The sequence below is a fragment of the Anser brachyrhynchus genome (assembly GCF_964034855.1).
Source record: "Anser brachyrhynchus genome assembly, chromosome: 5".
NCBI classification, from domain to species: Eukaryota; Metazoa; Chordata; class Aves; order Anseriformes; family Anatidae; genus Anser; species Anser brachyrhynchus.
In genome coordinates this window covers 27,509,190-27,522,791 of record NC_137699.1, presented here as the reverse complement: position 1 = coordinate 27,522,791, position 13,602 = coordinate 27,509,190, and the positions used below count along the sequence as shown (strand labels likewise).

At 42.0% G+C, this 13,602-nt stretch overlaps 1 protein-coding gene across 1 annotated transcript in view; it reads left to right on the top strand.

Annotated features, from left to right (window-relative positions):
- The window catches only part of GPR176 (G protein-coupled receptor 176), a 42,721-nt gene that overhangs the window by 24,459 nt on the left and 4,660 nt on the right, over window positions 1-13,602 (top strand). The window contains exon 2 of the mRNA XM_080595293.1: window positions 12,890-13,142. Within this exon, the coding sequence (XP_080451419.1) occupies window positions 12,890-13,142 (253 nt within the window). The remainder of the gene's footprint in view (window positions 1-12,889; window positions 13,143-13,602) is intronic.

The following is a 13,602-nucleotide window of genomic DNA, read 5'->3' as shown; positions in this document are numbered from 1 at the left end:
TTGACAGTGAAGTGCCTTGCCTTTCCAAAGATATCTATGGGAACATGTCTTCCCTTTGCCAAGCCAGAATAAATCTGATTTGGCTCATATGTCTACAGTGATACAGCTCGCTGTGGTAACCAGACAGAATACTTTTCTTATGTGAATTTTTTGGTAGTGTTTGATTTAGGGTCATGCTGATTTTTTTCCTGTTTGAAACTCAGTCTTTCAGAAATGTGTGTCAGAGTCCCCAGCTCTTTCTTCTTCCTGGTGAGTATTGAGCCCATTCGTGGGGCTGGGAGGAGCAGAGACAACTAGTCATTGCACAGTCAGCTGTGGAGGGGAAAGAAGAAATGCATGTTTCTAAATATAACATGAATTAATCCCTCTGTGCAGGACATATTAAGCATATGTTAAGTTCTGTCTGAAGACAGCTGTTTATAAAGAATCAGGATCAAATGTGCCCAGCTGGTGACCTGATGAATGGCTGCGTGGCAAAACTGTATAAAGAATAAAATGATGCTTCTGTTAACTTGGCACTTTAGAGAAAGGGATGTACAGGCAAACGGATGTAGAAAACACCTCCAATCTTTCTTGGTTGTATAAAGAAGAAAAAAGTCATGAGACTGTGGCAGAATAGAAAATTTCTGCTCCACAAAAAAGCTGTAAACTGTGGCGTCTTTCAGCTACCAAGTATAATTTCAGCTGCAAAGGAGGATGAAAATTGATGCTAATGGGTAGGAATCGTTTTTTCCTTTTGTTGTTTTTTTCCAAGAGTGCAAGATAGCTTCAATTACCAATAATAATATAAGGTCTGTCTTCCAACTACTAGTAATTACCACAGGCTTTTTAAGTTTTGCTCCACTGTTAAATAGCACAATTTAAAATGAATTATACTTGTGCTTTTCTTCCACGATAATTAAGCTAGGGCATACCAACTAACCAGCAATTAAGTCAAATTATCCAGTTGGTCGTATACTATTAGAGTATAAATTTCAAATACTGACTGTACTACAATATGACACAGGAATTTATTTTCTCAAATTTGGTCTTAGTATATTGAGTGAACAAATGGAAAAGTATTGGATGCAGAAAAAATAGTATTATGTAAGGCCAATGCTGTTGGACCCTGCCTGCGTTGCATACTGGTCTGGTAGCATTTTGAACAGATGTGAGGGTAAAGGCAGGAGGGAGTGAGCCACTGGACAGCAGAGGAGGTCACAAGGTCTGGAGGAGAAAGTGGAAAGTTGTGGTTCCTGTTTGCTGTGGATATTACAGCAGCTTACAGCACAGATTAAACACTGGAATTGCTCCGAAAGGCTTAAGTTTCTCCAGAGCCTCACAAGTGCCAAGGTCAGTCCCCTTCTGGATCTGAGCTTAGTGCATTCTTCAGAGAGGACTCGGTCCTTCAGGTTTCTTCTGGAAGAACTTAATATACTTAATATAATTAAGAACTTAATAGGGTCTGGGGCTGGCTCTGTAACCAAACTAAAACTGAGCAGCATCTGTGATGTGAAAAGTCACATCTTAGTGGCCACGTTTCCTTAGTGGCGCCAACATGTATGAATTGCAGGTGCATGGGGGTGAAGTCAGATGAAAAATGAGCATCTGAAGAGATGTAACATGACATAGGTAGCACAGCTGCCAGCAGAAGTGGCTACAGGCTGTCTGCAAACAAAGCAGTTATGGGGCAAAAATTATTTTAAAAACAATTCTTAAATGTACTTGTTCCCATGTTAACACTGCTGTTTACACTTGGATTCAGCACAGCAGTCACGTGAGCCTAAATAGCTGTGTTGCTTGACATCACCTCACTTGAGCTACAATTGCATCCCCCTCAGTTGCTTCATGACATACAGGTTCAAAATGGCTCTCTTCTGAGTTCTTTTTAAAACAAAGGGACAAAAGCTTTTCCTCTTGTACCAAGGTTGATGAAAAACAGACAAATGGGCTGCTCAGAAAAACTACCTGCCTCGCTTGCATCCCAGCCCTTGTACTGTTTCAGTAAGGCCATCAGATTTGTTCTCTGAGGGCAACTGGCACAAAGGCTGGTGTAGAGAGGCCTTAGTGCTTCACTGGGTGTGATGGTAGGTTGGCAAAGGAGATGTGGGTTCCAGTACTACTTCTGTTAATGAGTTAATATATGTTGGTGTTGAGGGGGCTGATGTTTTTACCTCTTCTGTATCCACTCTATCTAGATAGAGAATATTTTTACTACTTATCTGTCAGGCTAAAAGGAAATGGATATAGAAGAGGTAAAAAGATTAATCCACACATCATGGGGTGTGTCATGGGGGTCATGCAAAGTCCTTGGCTTTAAAAATTTTTGGTTGCATTTTTGCAGTAAATAAAATAAGCTCGTCCCTTAGGCACTATGATTCAAAAAGCTAATAACCTTGGAAAGATTTATATTCTTGTTACGGTGAGAGCAGTAAATCTGGACATTCTTTTTCAGGTTTTTAATTTCCTTGCGTAGGTTTCAAAGGTAGTGCTACACATTTGTCATATTTTCCTGAGGTGGGAACAATTCAAGGTTCTGAAGTTGCAGAAGCAATATTCTTTAAACTTTCATCCTTCCAAGGAGCTCGAGGAGTTTCAGGTTCTTTGAGGTCACCAGCTTTAAAACAGAGGCAAATTGTTCAGAAAAGTCAAGTGTACTTCAGCAGAATAAGCGGGTTTGGTTATTTCCTTGATTGGCTTAAATGGTTTTGGCAGTTGTTGAAGGACTGTAGTTTATCGAAAGGGAGAAAATGACTGTTCTCTACCCAGAAATTTTGTCCATTTAATGGGATTGTAAGTGCAAAATGTGAGATGGGGAAAAAGTGGCAGTGGATGTGAAGAACTGGAGAATTACCAGTGTAGCACTTTATCTCCCCTTAAATATGTTTATCTGAAAGAAGTAAAAATGGGTATCCAAGATCTTCAGCATTATGTAGTTATTTAAGAATCTGTCTGTCAAACAGAAAACCTATAAAATATTAAGGACAAGATTAATATAATTCCGTACATGACCTTGTTTAATGATCATTCCCTTTAGTCATTTTGACATAGCAAATAACTTCTGTGGTATGATGGTATGCTTGCTATAAAAACGTTACATTTCTTCATGTTTTCTAACTTTACTCCATGTTCACAACAGCCTTGAGTTTATTTTTGTAGGCTTCTTTATGTGGTGCCATGTTAAGACCTAATTATTTGAATTGTAAACTGTCAAGGGCCAGTAATGTAGGCAGTTGTACTGAATGCACTTCTGCTCAACCTGTAATGTACAACACCAGAGTAGTTTGCTACTAGTAGGGAAAAATACTAAGTGAAATGACTGAAAATGAAATAATATCACTTGAAAAGAAGAAAGCAGGGTTTAACTTATACATATAAATTAGCTGCCTTACAGGGTTCACTGTTTACAAAAAAAATTTGCACTTGTATAATGTATAGATATGTATAATTTGATTCAAATTTTAAACCAGATTTAGGGTTTTAAGGACTTATTTTTTCAAAAGATTACACTTATCAAATACAGCTGTAAATTATTATTTTATAGAATCATAAAGGTTGGAAAAGACCTCCAAGATCATCTGGTCCAACCACTCCCCTACCACCAATATCACCCACTAAACCATGTCCTTAAGCACCACGTCCAACCTTTCCTTAATACCCCCCAGTAATAGTGATGCCACCACCTCCCTGGGCAATCCATTCTAATGCCTGACTGCTCTTCCTGAGAAGTAAATGTCTCCTCATTTCCAACCTGAACCTCCCCTGGTGCAGCTTGACGCCATTGCCTCTAGTCCTGTCACTGGTTACCTGCGAGAAGAGGCCGACCCCCAGCTCCCCACAGCTTCCTTTCAGGTACCTGTAGAGAGCAATATGGTCTGCCCTGAGCCTCCTCTTCTCCAGACTGAACAACCGCAGGTCCCTCAGCTGCTCCTCACAGGACTTGTGTCCCAGGCCCTTCCCCAGCTTCGTAGCCCCTCTATGGGCAAGCTCCAGGGCCTTGATGTCCTTCTTGTAGTGAGGGGCCCAAAGCTGAACACAGTACTCGAGGTGCGGCCTCACCAGAGCCGAGTACAGGGGTATGATCACCTCCCTGGTCCTGCTGGCTACACTATTCCTGACACAAGCCAGGATGCCGTTTGCCTTCTTGGCCACCTGGGCACACTGCTGGTTCAAGTTCAGGTGAGCATTGACCAACACCCCCAGATCCTACTTGTACCTACTGTCACTGCGGCAGCTGCTGCCAGCAGGCTGTGTTCAGGTGTTGGCCTGGGCAATGCTGCAACACAAGTCAAGGACCATGCCTGCAAGGAAATCGTCCGTTTGCTTTCTGGGACCAACCTGTTCTGAATGAGCTACTCTCCTTCCATTTCTCCCTTGTGGTGATACGCTTTCTTAGGAACAGGAGCCATGTGAACAAATACTGTGCTTGAAATTAAAGGAATTGTGATGTAACTTACATCTCAGCTGAAATGCTCTTCAAGTACCTGCTTTGTACTGGGTACATTTGTGCTTGGTGTAGTTCACATGGGCTCAGTTTGGTGACCATCTTGGTGCTGGTCAATCCCAATCCCTTACATCATTATAATTCTAAGCCAGTAGTTAAGATTTAAGTAGGACAAAGACTCTTTTTTTTCAGCCTGATACCATGTATACATGTAACAAGCTACCTATAAGGTACAGCTGGTAATGGAGGGCTGGTTTCATTGCTATTAGGTTACAGCACTGACTCCTTCAGTTTGAAACGTGAAGACTGTGAAACCTGAAGGCCCCCAGCATGGGGAGAGGGCATGCTTTGGTGAGAGCCAAGTACTGTGGAGAAATTAAATGCTTTTTGGCTTCATGAATGCTTTTTTCTTTAAATGATTCTGTAAATTTTGTTTCTTGATATGAGGAAATACACCATGAACACCCTGTGTTCTAGGCATGGAGAGCCCATTAACTGACACTTTAAGGAGAAAATCAGTGAATCATAGTCATGAATATGCATACCAATGGCAGCTCTACCACAAGTCTGAAGTGTGAATGAGAATTCTAAGAATAGGAGTGAGGAACATTATCCTTAAGGAGATGCCTCTCATTAAGGGCAGAACTTGATTTCTGAAGGGGGGAAAAAAAGGTTCATTTTACAGCAAACTTTATTCAAAGGCAGTTCTCCTGCAGTAGGCGCTTCATCTGGGACACAAAACATTTGGTTGCATGTGTGCACAAACTGTTAATAAAAGGAGTATGTTAAAATGGCAAATTAATTCAAAGTTACTGTATATTCCTTTTAACTGGATTGCAAGTGTTATCACTGAATTTTGAAGTCAGTAGCTGGAACACTAAACTTCCTGAAAACAAATTAAACCTTTTATAACTTCTGGCTGTTTTTATGCTGTTTTTTTAATGTATAAAGGCAATTCTGTCAGTATGATTTTTTTTGAACTAGGATATACAATACTTATAAAGAATTACAACAATTTGGGCCTGTTTGAGCAGAGTTGGACTAGATGATCTCCAAAGGTCCCTGCCAGCTTCAACCCCTCTGTGATTCTTTGATAAAGTAATGCACTTCTTCATGCTGTATAACACAGAATGTATTCTGATACACCCCTGTTGCCTCTGGAGACAAGTAAGCAGACAACATACATTTAGCATAAGGGTATTTGATAGCTACCTGTCATGGGTTGCCAAAAATGTTTTTACTGTACTGCCTTCTGAGTGATGCTTGTAGTTTAACAGACTAAGTTCTGCAGAAAACATCTTCAAAAGAACTCTGAAAATAACAATAATAATAATAGTGTTGGAGGTTTAAGAGTGTAATCACCCTTGTGTTTCAACAAGAGTTTTTTCCCCATTGGATATGTTGACAGAAACTGACTTGTTCAGTTGGTAGCTTTGGTTTTTAATGAAGGGTTTCAATAGAAAAAGGCCTATCTCTAGCCTTTCTGGTTGCTTCCTAATTTCTTTTTTATAGAGAGGATCGCCATCTCCTTTCCTGTAACACTGCAGACTGTGTGTGTAGGGGCTGCAGGAGGCTCTCTGATGGAAAGGATGTTTGAGAACCACGTTGTAGATGGAAGGGGAAATCAGCAAGCAGAGGAAGGCAAGCTGTGAGAAGCATTTTGCTAGAGTGTGGACTTTGTTTTGGTTCAATTATGTGCTGATGAATGTTCACAGAAATACAAAACCAATGTTGTACCCAGCTAATGGATTGCGTTCCATGAGATGACAAAGAGCAATAGGTGTGTTTTTTTTGGATGGCTGCATGGCAAATGCATTTGTTTTAGATAACAACCAGTGGTTTCCATGGGGATCATCCTTCTGCTTTTTAAAGGTATTATTAAGAATCTCTTACCTAGTTTGAATTACTGCTAAGAGCTATTACTTCAAAACTATGTCAGCTGTTGATGCCTGGATCAACACTTTGTGTCTGGCAGTGAAACGTGAGGGGGGTACAGCTTGGGGGAGAGAAAATTTTTGCTGCTTTGAATCAAAAATCATGCACCCTGATAACATTTAATGCTCAAGGAATGTTACACCTTGTGATTACAGTGAACTTAAAATGCTACAAAGGCTTGAAGGGCATTTTCTGGGCAGCATGATGTGTCAGACTGTTCTTGTATTTATTTTCTCAGTGTAATTCTGTGCAACTTCATGTACTGTGTGGTTGCTTGACTTTGATATTTCTCAAAAAATGTAAGGGTTAACTAGAAACAATCAACCTTTCAATCTGAGTATAGTGGAATTAGTGCATGGAGATTTTTTTTGAATATTGACATTTATGATAGAGAAAATAAAAGAGATGCTTGGCAGGTTTTATACATACGTTTGTTTCTAATGTGAGAAGAGCTGCTTCTCATGCAGTACTCGCTTTTAGTATTTCCTATTCCTCTTCTTTACCTGGAGAAATTTTCAAAGGCGCAGGGAATCTGGATACATTTCTCCTCATTCAGTTTGTGTATTGATAATGTTGCCAGCCAGTGTCAAATGTAGTAAGGGTGATTTGTAGGCTTGGCTCATTCTCTGAGAAGACCAAAGATACGTTTTGAAATGAAAAGCACTTTTTCTTTCAGTGTTGGAGTTTTGTGCAACCACTATGGGATATGCTTTGTCACATGTGATCACATATAAATGATGCACATATCCAGGACTTGCAGGTAAACAGCCAGATGCCACATTTTCCAGCTGCTTGTCCACCCTAGCTTTCCCTGGATGTCTCTAAGCTAACCAATGCCACTCCTGTGTAGTTCATCAATTCTTAATCCAAGGTTATGTAGCCCTGGGCCAGTTCTGCAGCAGAAATACCTCAGAGAAGAACCCATGATGAAAACAACAGCTTTGCCCACTGGGAGGACATGCAACAGCCTGGTTGCAGTTGTACCCCACAGGGAATATCATTGTTAGGTTAGTGACTTGCAGTTCAACAGTGAATGACTAATACATGTAGAACAGCAAAGTGGCTCTGCACGCTGTGAGAAGATGCGGAGTGCCTTTGCTTGTAATGCTTGTTGAACTACCTTGTTGCCTGGAACGTTGTTATCCTCTTCCATGGAAAGGAGTAGTTTCTGAAAGGTGAGAAGGAACAAAGTGGGAAATGTATGCAGTCTGTTGCATACTGCATGGAGCAGATTATCTTGAGGGTCATCACGCGGCACTTGCAGGGCAAGCAGGCGATCAGGCCCAGTCAGCATGGGTTTATGAAAGGCAGGTCCTGCTTGACGAACCTGATCTCCTTCTATGACCAAGTGACGCGCTTGGTGGATGAGGGAAAGGCTGTGGATGTGGTCTACCTTGACCTCAGTAAGGCTTTTGACACCGTTCCCCACAACATTCTCCTCAAGAAACTGGCTGCTCGGGGCTTGGACTGGCGTACGCTTCGCTGGGTTAGAAACTGGCTGGATGGCCGGGCCCAGAGAGTTGTGGTGAATGGAGTCAAATCTGGTTGGAGGCCGGTCACTAGTGGAGTCCCCCAGGGCTCGGTACTGGGGCCGGTCCTCTTTAATATCTTTATTGATGATCTGGATGAGGGCGTCCAGTGCACCCTCAGTAAGTTTGCAGATGACACCAAGCTAAGTGCGTGTGTCGATCTGCTCGAGGGCAGGAAGGCTCTGCAGGAGGATCTGGATAGGCTGGAGCGATGGGCTGGGGTCAACTGCATGAAGTTCAACAAGGCCAAGTGCCGGGTCCTGCACCTGGGCTGCAACAACCCCAAGCAGAGCTACAGGCTGGGAGATGAGTGGCTGGAAAGCTGCCTGGCCGAGAAGGACCTGGGAGTATTGGTGGATAGTCGGCTGAATATGAGCCAGCAGTGTGCTCAGGTGGCCAAGAAGGCCAACGGCATCCTGGCCTGTATAAGAAGCAGTGTGGCCAGCAGGTCGAGGGAAGTGATTGTGCCCCTGTACTCGGCTCTGGTGAGGCCGCACCTCGAGTACTGTGTTCAGTTTTGGGCCCCTCGCTACAGGAAGGACATGGACGTGCTCGAGCGAGTCCAGAGAAGGGCGACCAAGCTGGTGAGGGGTCTGGAGAACAAGTCTTACGAGGAGCGGCTGAGGGAGCTGGGCTTGTTCAGCCTGGAGAGGAGGAGGCTCAGGGGAGACCTCATCGCTCTCTACAGTTACCTGAAAGGAGGCTGTAGAGAGGTGGGGGTTGGTCTATTCTCCCACGTGCCTGGTGACAGGACGAGGGGGAATGGGCTAAAGTTGCGCCAGGGGAGTTTTAGGTTGGATGTTAGGAAGTACTTCTTTACCGAAAGGGTTATTAAGCATTGGAACGGGCTGCCCAGGGAGGTGGTGGAGTCACCATCCCTGGAGGTCTTTAAAAGACGTTTAGATGTAGAGCTTAGGGATATGGTTTAGTGGAGTACTTAGTGTTAGGTCGGAGGTTGGACTCGATGATCTTGAGGTCTCTTCCAACCTAGAGAAATCTGTGAATCTGTGAATCTGTTCTTAAGCTTCTTAATATTTGATGCTATACAAATTTTCTGGTGTAATTTTTTCACTGTGTGGCTTTGAGCTGCATAAAGGGAAATAGTTGATTAAAAAGCATCAGCAAAAAGAGCTACTAGCTTGTGCTGAAGCTGATCGTCTGGTTCATCAGCTCAGAGGGACTTATAAATATGCAAATTACTCATGGTTGCAAGTGAGGGGTGGAGGGAGAATGTTACCCTGAAGGATATTCACTCATTAATTTTCCAGTGCCCCAAGTGAACACCTGCCTTTTTATCATTTTTTTGCCTTTAAGGTTCTGACTTTGTCTAAGAGCTCTTCCTTATCTTAGAACCAGTATTTTGTATGCTTTAGTCTTTCCATTTCCATCTAGAATCAATCAGCACCAGAGTTAATTTCACGTCCTTGTGGCTCTGTGATGTATCAATGACAATAAGACATAATGTGTAGAAGTAATTCAACAGTTGAAAACCTAGAGTCTTGAATCAAGCTTCTCTGTAGGACCATGAAGAGTAGCTCAGAAGTTCTCTAGCAGCTTCTGAATAATTATTTTTAAACCTTCTGATTTTTTTTCTTTCTATTCATTTATAATCATTTAATGGAGGTGAAACTCGCTTTGGAAGTAAGGTTATAAAATCAATGCAGTTCAAACCAGATGAAAGATTTTAATTAAAAACAAACACAGCTTCTCCCCTACTTCAGGGCATTGTAGTAATATGTTATTACTATGTGAGCAGTACTTCTTTAATAACTGGGAAGTCAGAGAGATGTTTGAAAGCCAGTGATTTGGCTGACTGCTTATCTCTTAGTAACTGGAAGCTTTAAATACAACTGATTGAATACTGCCTTTTGAATATATTGTCAAGCCGAAAGCACCTGCCAAAACCAGACGATTCCATTCTTTAAAGTACATCAGCTGGTAAATACGTAACTCAATATTTTGTCAGCTACCCAAAAGGAATTGGCATAAGACACGTGACACAGTATGTAGAAAATTGAATTACAAATTACATTTAAATACTGCAGACCTAAATAGTATGTCTGTGAGGTAGATCTCAAAGTTAATACTGCATGCTTTTATTGGAGATGGTGCATGAAGGCTACTGTTTTATCAAGAAGCTAAACTTGTCTTTCTGATATTTCATGTTACTTCCCTGTTTTCTTTTATACACATTGGCCACATGAACAATATATTCTCGCTGGCATTTTGGTTCTGTGGGCAACCATAGGGAAACTCTACTCAGCAAATAAAAGCTTGGTAGGGTGGTTTTTTTTAATTGGTTAGAAAAATCAAGCTAAGGAATTGTCAGCTGTGAGGGACTGCAGCTGCTTTTTCGTATCTCAATCAGCAGTGTAAGATGTCCTCTCATTGTGTATATTGTTTACCCTATCAAAACACTAAAATCTGACAGTCTCATAAATCAATTACATATCAACTTAAGAGCTTCCGATGTCAGTAATACATGTTACCGACAATATGCAGTTGTTGACGTAGTCTGTGGTAAGAACGATTCTTCTTGCAGGTAGGAAGCTCAACTCCACTATGCATGCTGTCCAGCTGCAGCAGAATAAATAAATGGGGTTGTCTTGTCAAGCAGTGCTTTTGTGCCGGTAGCTATGCTTTGGTTGACCTTGTGGTACTGCACAGTACGTCTCCAGGAGAAATAAAACCAAGGAGAATCATATTTTACAAGTGTGATACTGGCCTTTACTGTGGAGTTACTGCTAGTGCGAAACAACTAGCTTACACATGAGCAAAGCTGTGTAATTTGGCTAGTGCTGAGAATTTTACTAATTCACCGATCATTCAGGCCAGTTTTTGCCTAGTGCACAGTGGACTGGCTAACGAAGAATGATTGCAGTACTTCTTCAGTATGAAGATTTGAACATAGTTTAATCAGTCACGCAGCTGAGCTATTACATTTTATTTCTGTCCTGGATCTGCTGCCTGGCAAGATGATTTACTATTGCCTAGTGCCCTATGGAAAGAGGCATTTAAAAAACCTCCATTGGAATTGATTAGCTAGGGCATAATATCATCAAGAGATGCATGTTCCACTTGAGGTTTTTCTCCATTAAAAACTCTGACTGATTACTAGGGGGAGTTGTATAGAATACGTTTGCTTCCTTTTCTTTGTCAGATCACTTCGTAAAAGGGTGAATGCTTTCTGAAAGTAACTCTGATGCCTTGTAAGTTTACAAAGAATGCTCATCAGCCCCCTGAGAAAACTTTGTAAGTTTTTATGCTGCTTTTATGATGTATATATGACAAACATTTAGATGAAACATAAGGCAGCTTTCAGTTTTAATTGAACATCTTGCTTAGAAATGCATGGTCTGCACATATCCGTAAGAATACTCTAGCTTATTCTGGCTGCCTTGCTGCGTTCCAGTTTTGACATGCTTTGAAAATCTTTGTTTCCTGTTGCTGTCAATGAGTCTTCAAATGCTGTGTCTGGAGACAGCACTTAAAAAAAATCAAGTTGTAGGTGCTGGAACCTGAGCCAAAACCCTGTCTGTGCAGGCATGGGTGGAAAGCTGGGGCCAGGCTGTGCGTGTGCCCTGCTCAGCTGTGCTAGCAGAGATCCTCCCCAGCTCTGCACCGTAACCCCCCCTCTGCCTGGGTACCACAAAGTGCCTGTCACAGCATCTGATGAGCCTGAGAGTTCACTGCCCCTTGCACATCGCCTGCCTCGGGAGGGAAGAGCCAGCGCCAGGGCGATGGGGGGCCGAGGAGAGAAGGGGCTGCCTGCCTCTCGCCGCCTTCTCCCTCCCTAGCGTCCCTCCCCTGTGCCATCACAGAAACCTGAGAATCGTTGCTGTTTGATCAAAGTCAAGAGAGAGAAGACTAAAAGTAAATTCATCGTCATTTTTGCACTGTTCTATTAAGCCTTTTTTTTCCCCTAGTAGCACTCTTTTAATATTTATTTGCTTTAAAATAAAATATAAATAGCTTGCTAAAGACAGTTTTTCAAAGGAGACACAAAATCCTGTTTTCTGAGTGTTTTTTATGACATCTCGGTACATGGCAGAAGTGGCCCAGAGCTGCCAGAACAGACTGCTACATGTACTCTTGTGCTGCTGTGAATTAAAATCATAGAGAAATTTGGGGTGGAAATTTTGTTTCTGTGATGTGGTATTTCTTCCTGAGATCTGGATAAAGTAAGATGGGGAGGTAAAAACTGTGTTTTAGCTAATCCTGGGTTCTCTCTGTGCTGCTGATTCCTGTCTATTCCCTATTTGAAACAGATGTGTAGGGCTTGAATATCCAAAACAGTGGGTTGCGTTCAGTGTGTTCTTTAGTGAAGTTATGTGCATAGTCTTTTTTTTCCTGTCCTATTTGTTTAATGGCACAATATTATGTATATTCAGAATCTCTTGGGGGGAAAAAAAATCAAATTTCTTCTGGATGTGGCTTCACAGGGGCCTTCTGTGCCATTACATTGGCCAGTGGAAGGAAAAGCAAGCTGCTGTGCTCCACTTACAGAGAGACAGATTAATAGCACATCTGTATTTGTTTGCTTACAATGTATTTGTCTGTTATAAAAATGTAGTAATTATTAAAATATAAGCACTTTAGCAGACTTATGAATTTGGATGCCCAGGATCACTCACTTCATGTGTGAGTCAACATAAGCACCTGAAAACATAGTTTGGATGTTCTGCCTAGCCACTTGTCTCTGAAAGTCTCCAATTATTCATTACTGGTAACTGGGAGGAGGTGACTGGGGTGTAATTGGTGTGTTTCCAGTCTCCTGACCTACCAAGCCACTGGCCATTACAGACCTCTTAGCCTGAGCAGTGTGGTGGTTCAAATCAGTGACTCCTGGCAAACTCCAAGCAGGTGCATTTTATTTGCAATATTAGGGAACAATCAGAGCTGTTAAAATTAATGCTGTTTTTGGGGGGAGGGTGGTTGTTGTTGTTGTTGTTCATTTGGTTATGTTTGTTTGCTTTGATATCCTTCCTGTCTCCACTCACAGGTAACATCATGGTGCTGTGGTCAACTTGCAGAACATCGGTACTTAAGTCTGTAACAAACCGGTTCATTAAGAATTTGGCCTGTTCGGGCATTTGTGCCAGCCTAGTTTGTGTGCCTTTTGACATTGTTCTTAGTGCCAGTCCACACTGCTGCTGGTGGATCTACACGATGCTCTTCTGCAGAATTGCCAAGTTCCTGCACAAAGTTTTCTGCTCAGTGACCATCCTCAGTTTTCCAGCCATTGCTCTTGACAGGTAAGAGGTCAAACTTGCCAGGATGGTAATGCTTGATTTCTTTTTTTTCTTCCTCCCATTTTTCTCACTCATGGTACTATTTTCTTCCCTTTCATTTCAGTCTTGTAAATGCTCTTGAGTGTTGTTTTATGCTGTTACTGGCACAGGCTGCCCAGAGATGTGCTGGAGTCTCCTCTTAGGAGATCTCCAAAAGCCACCTGGGCACCCTGCTCTGGGTGGCCCTGCCTGAGCAGGGCTTGGACCAGGTGGGCTCCAGGGGCCCCGCCAGGCTCGGGTAGGTTGTCCAACAGTTTCAATTTCCAAATCTAGTTTTCTTTAAGGAAAAATAAAATGAAATAAATGCCCCTGTTAATACAACCAGAATTATTTCAGAGAAATTTTGTATATAGAACATAAGTCTAAAACACAGGTGGACCTTTGGACTGCATAAATTTTAGGATTCCATTAATTTTGTTTATTA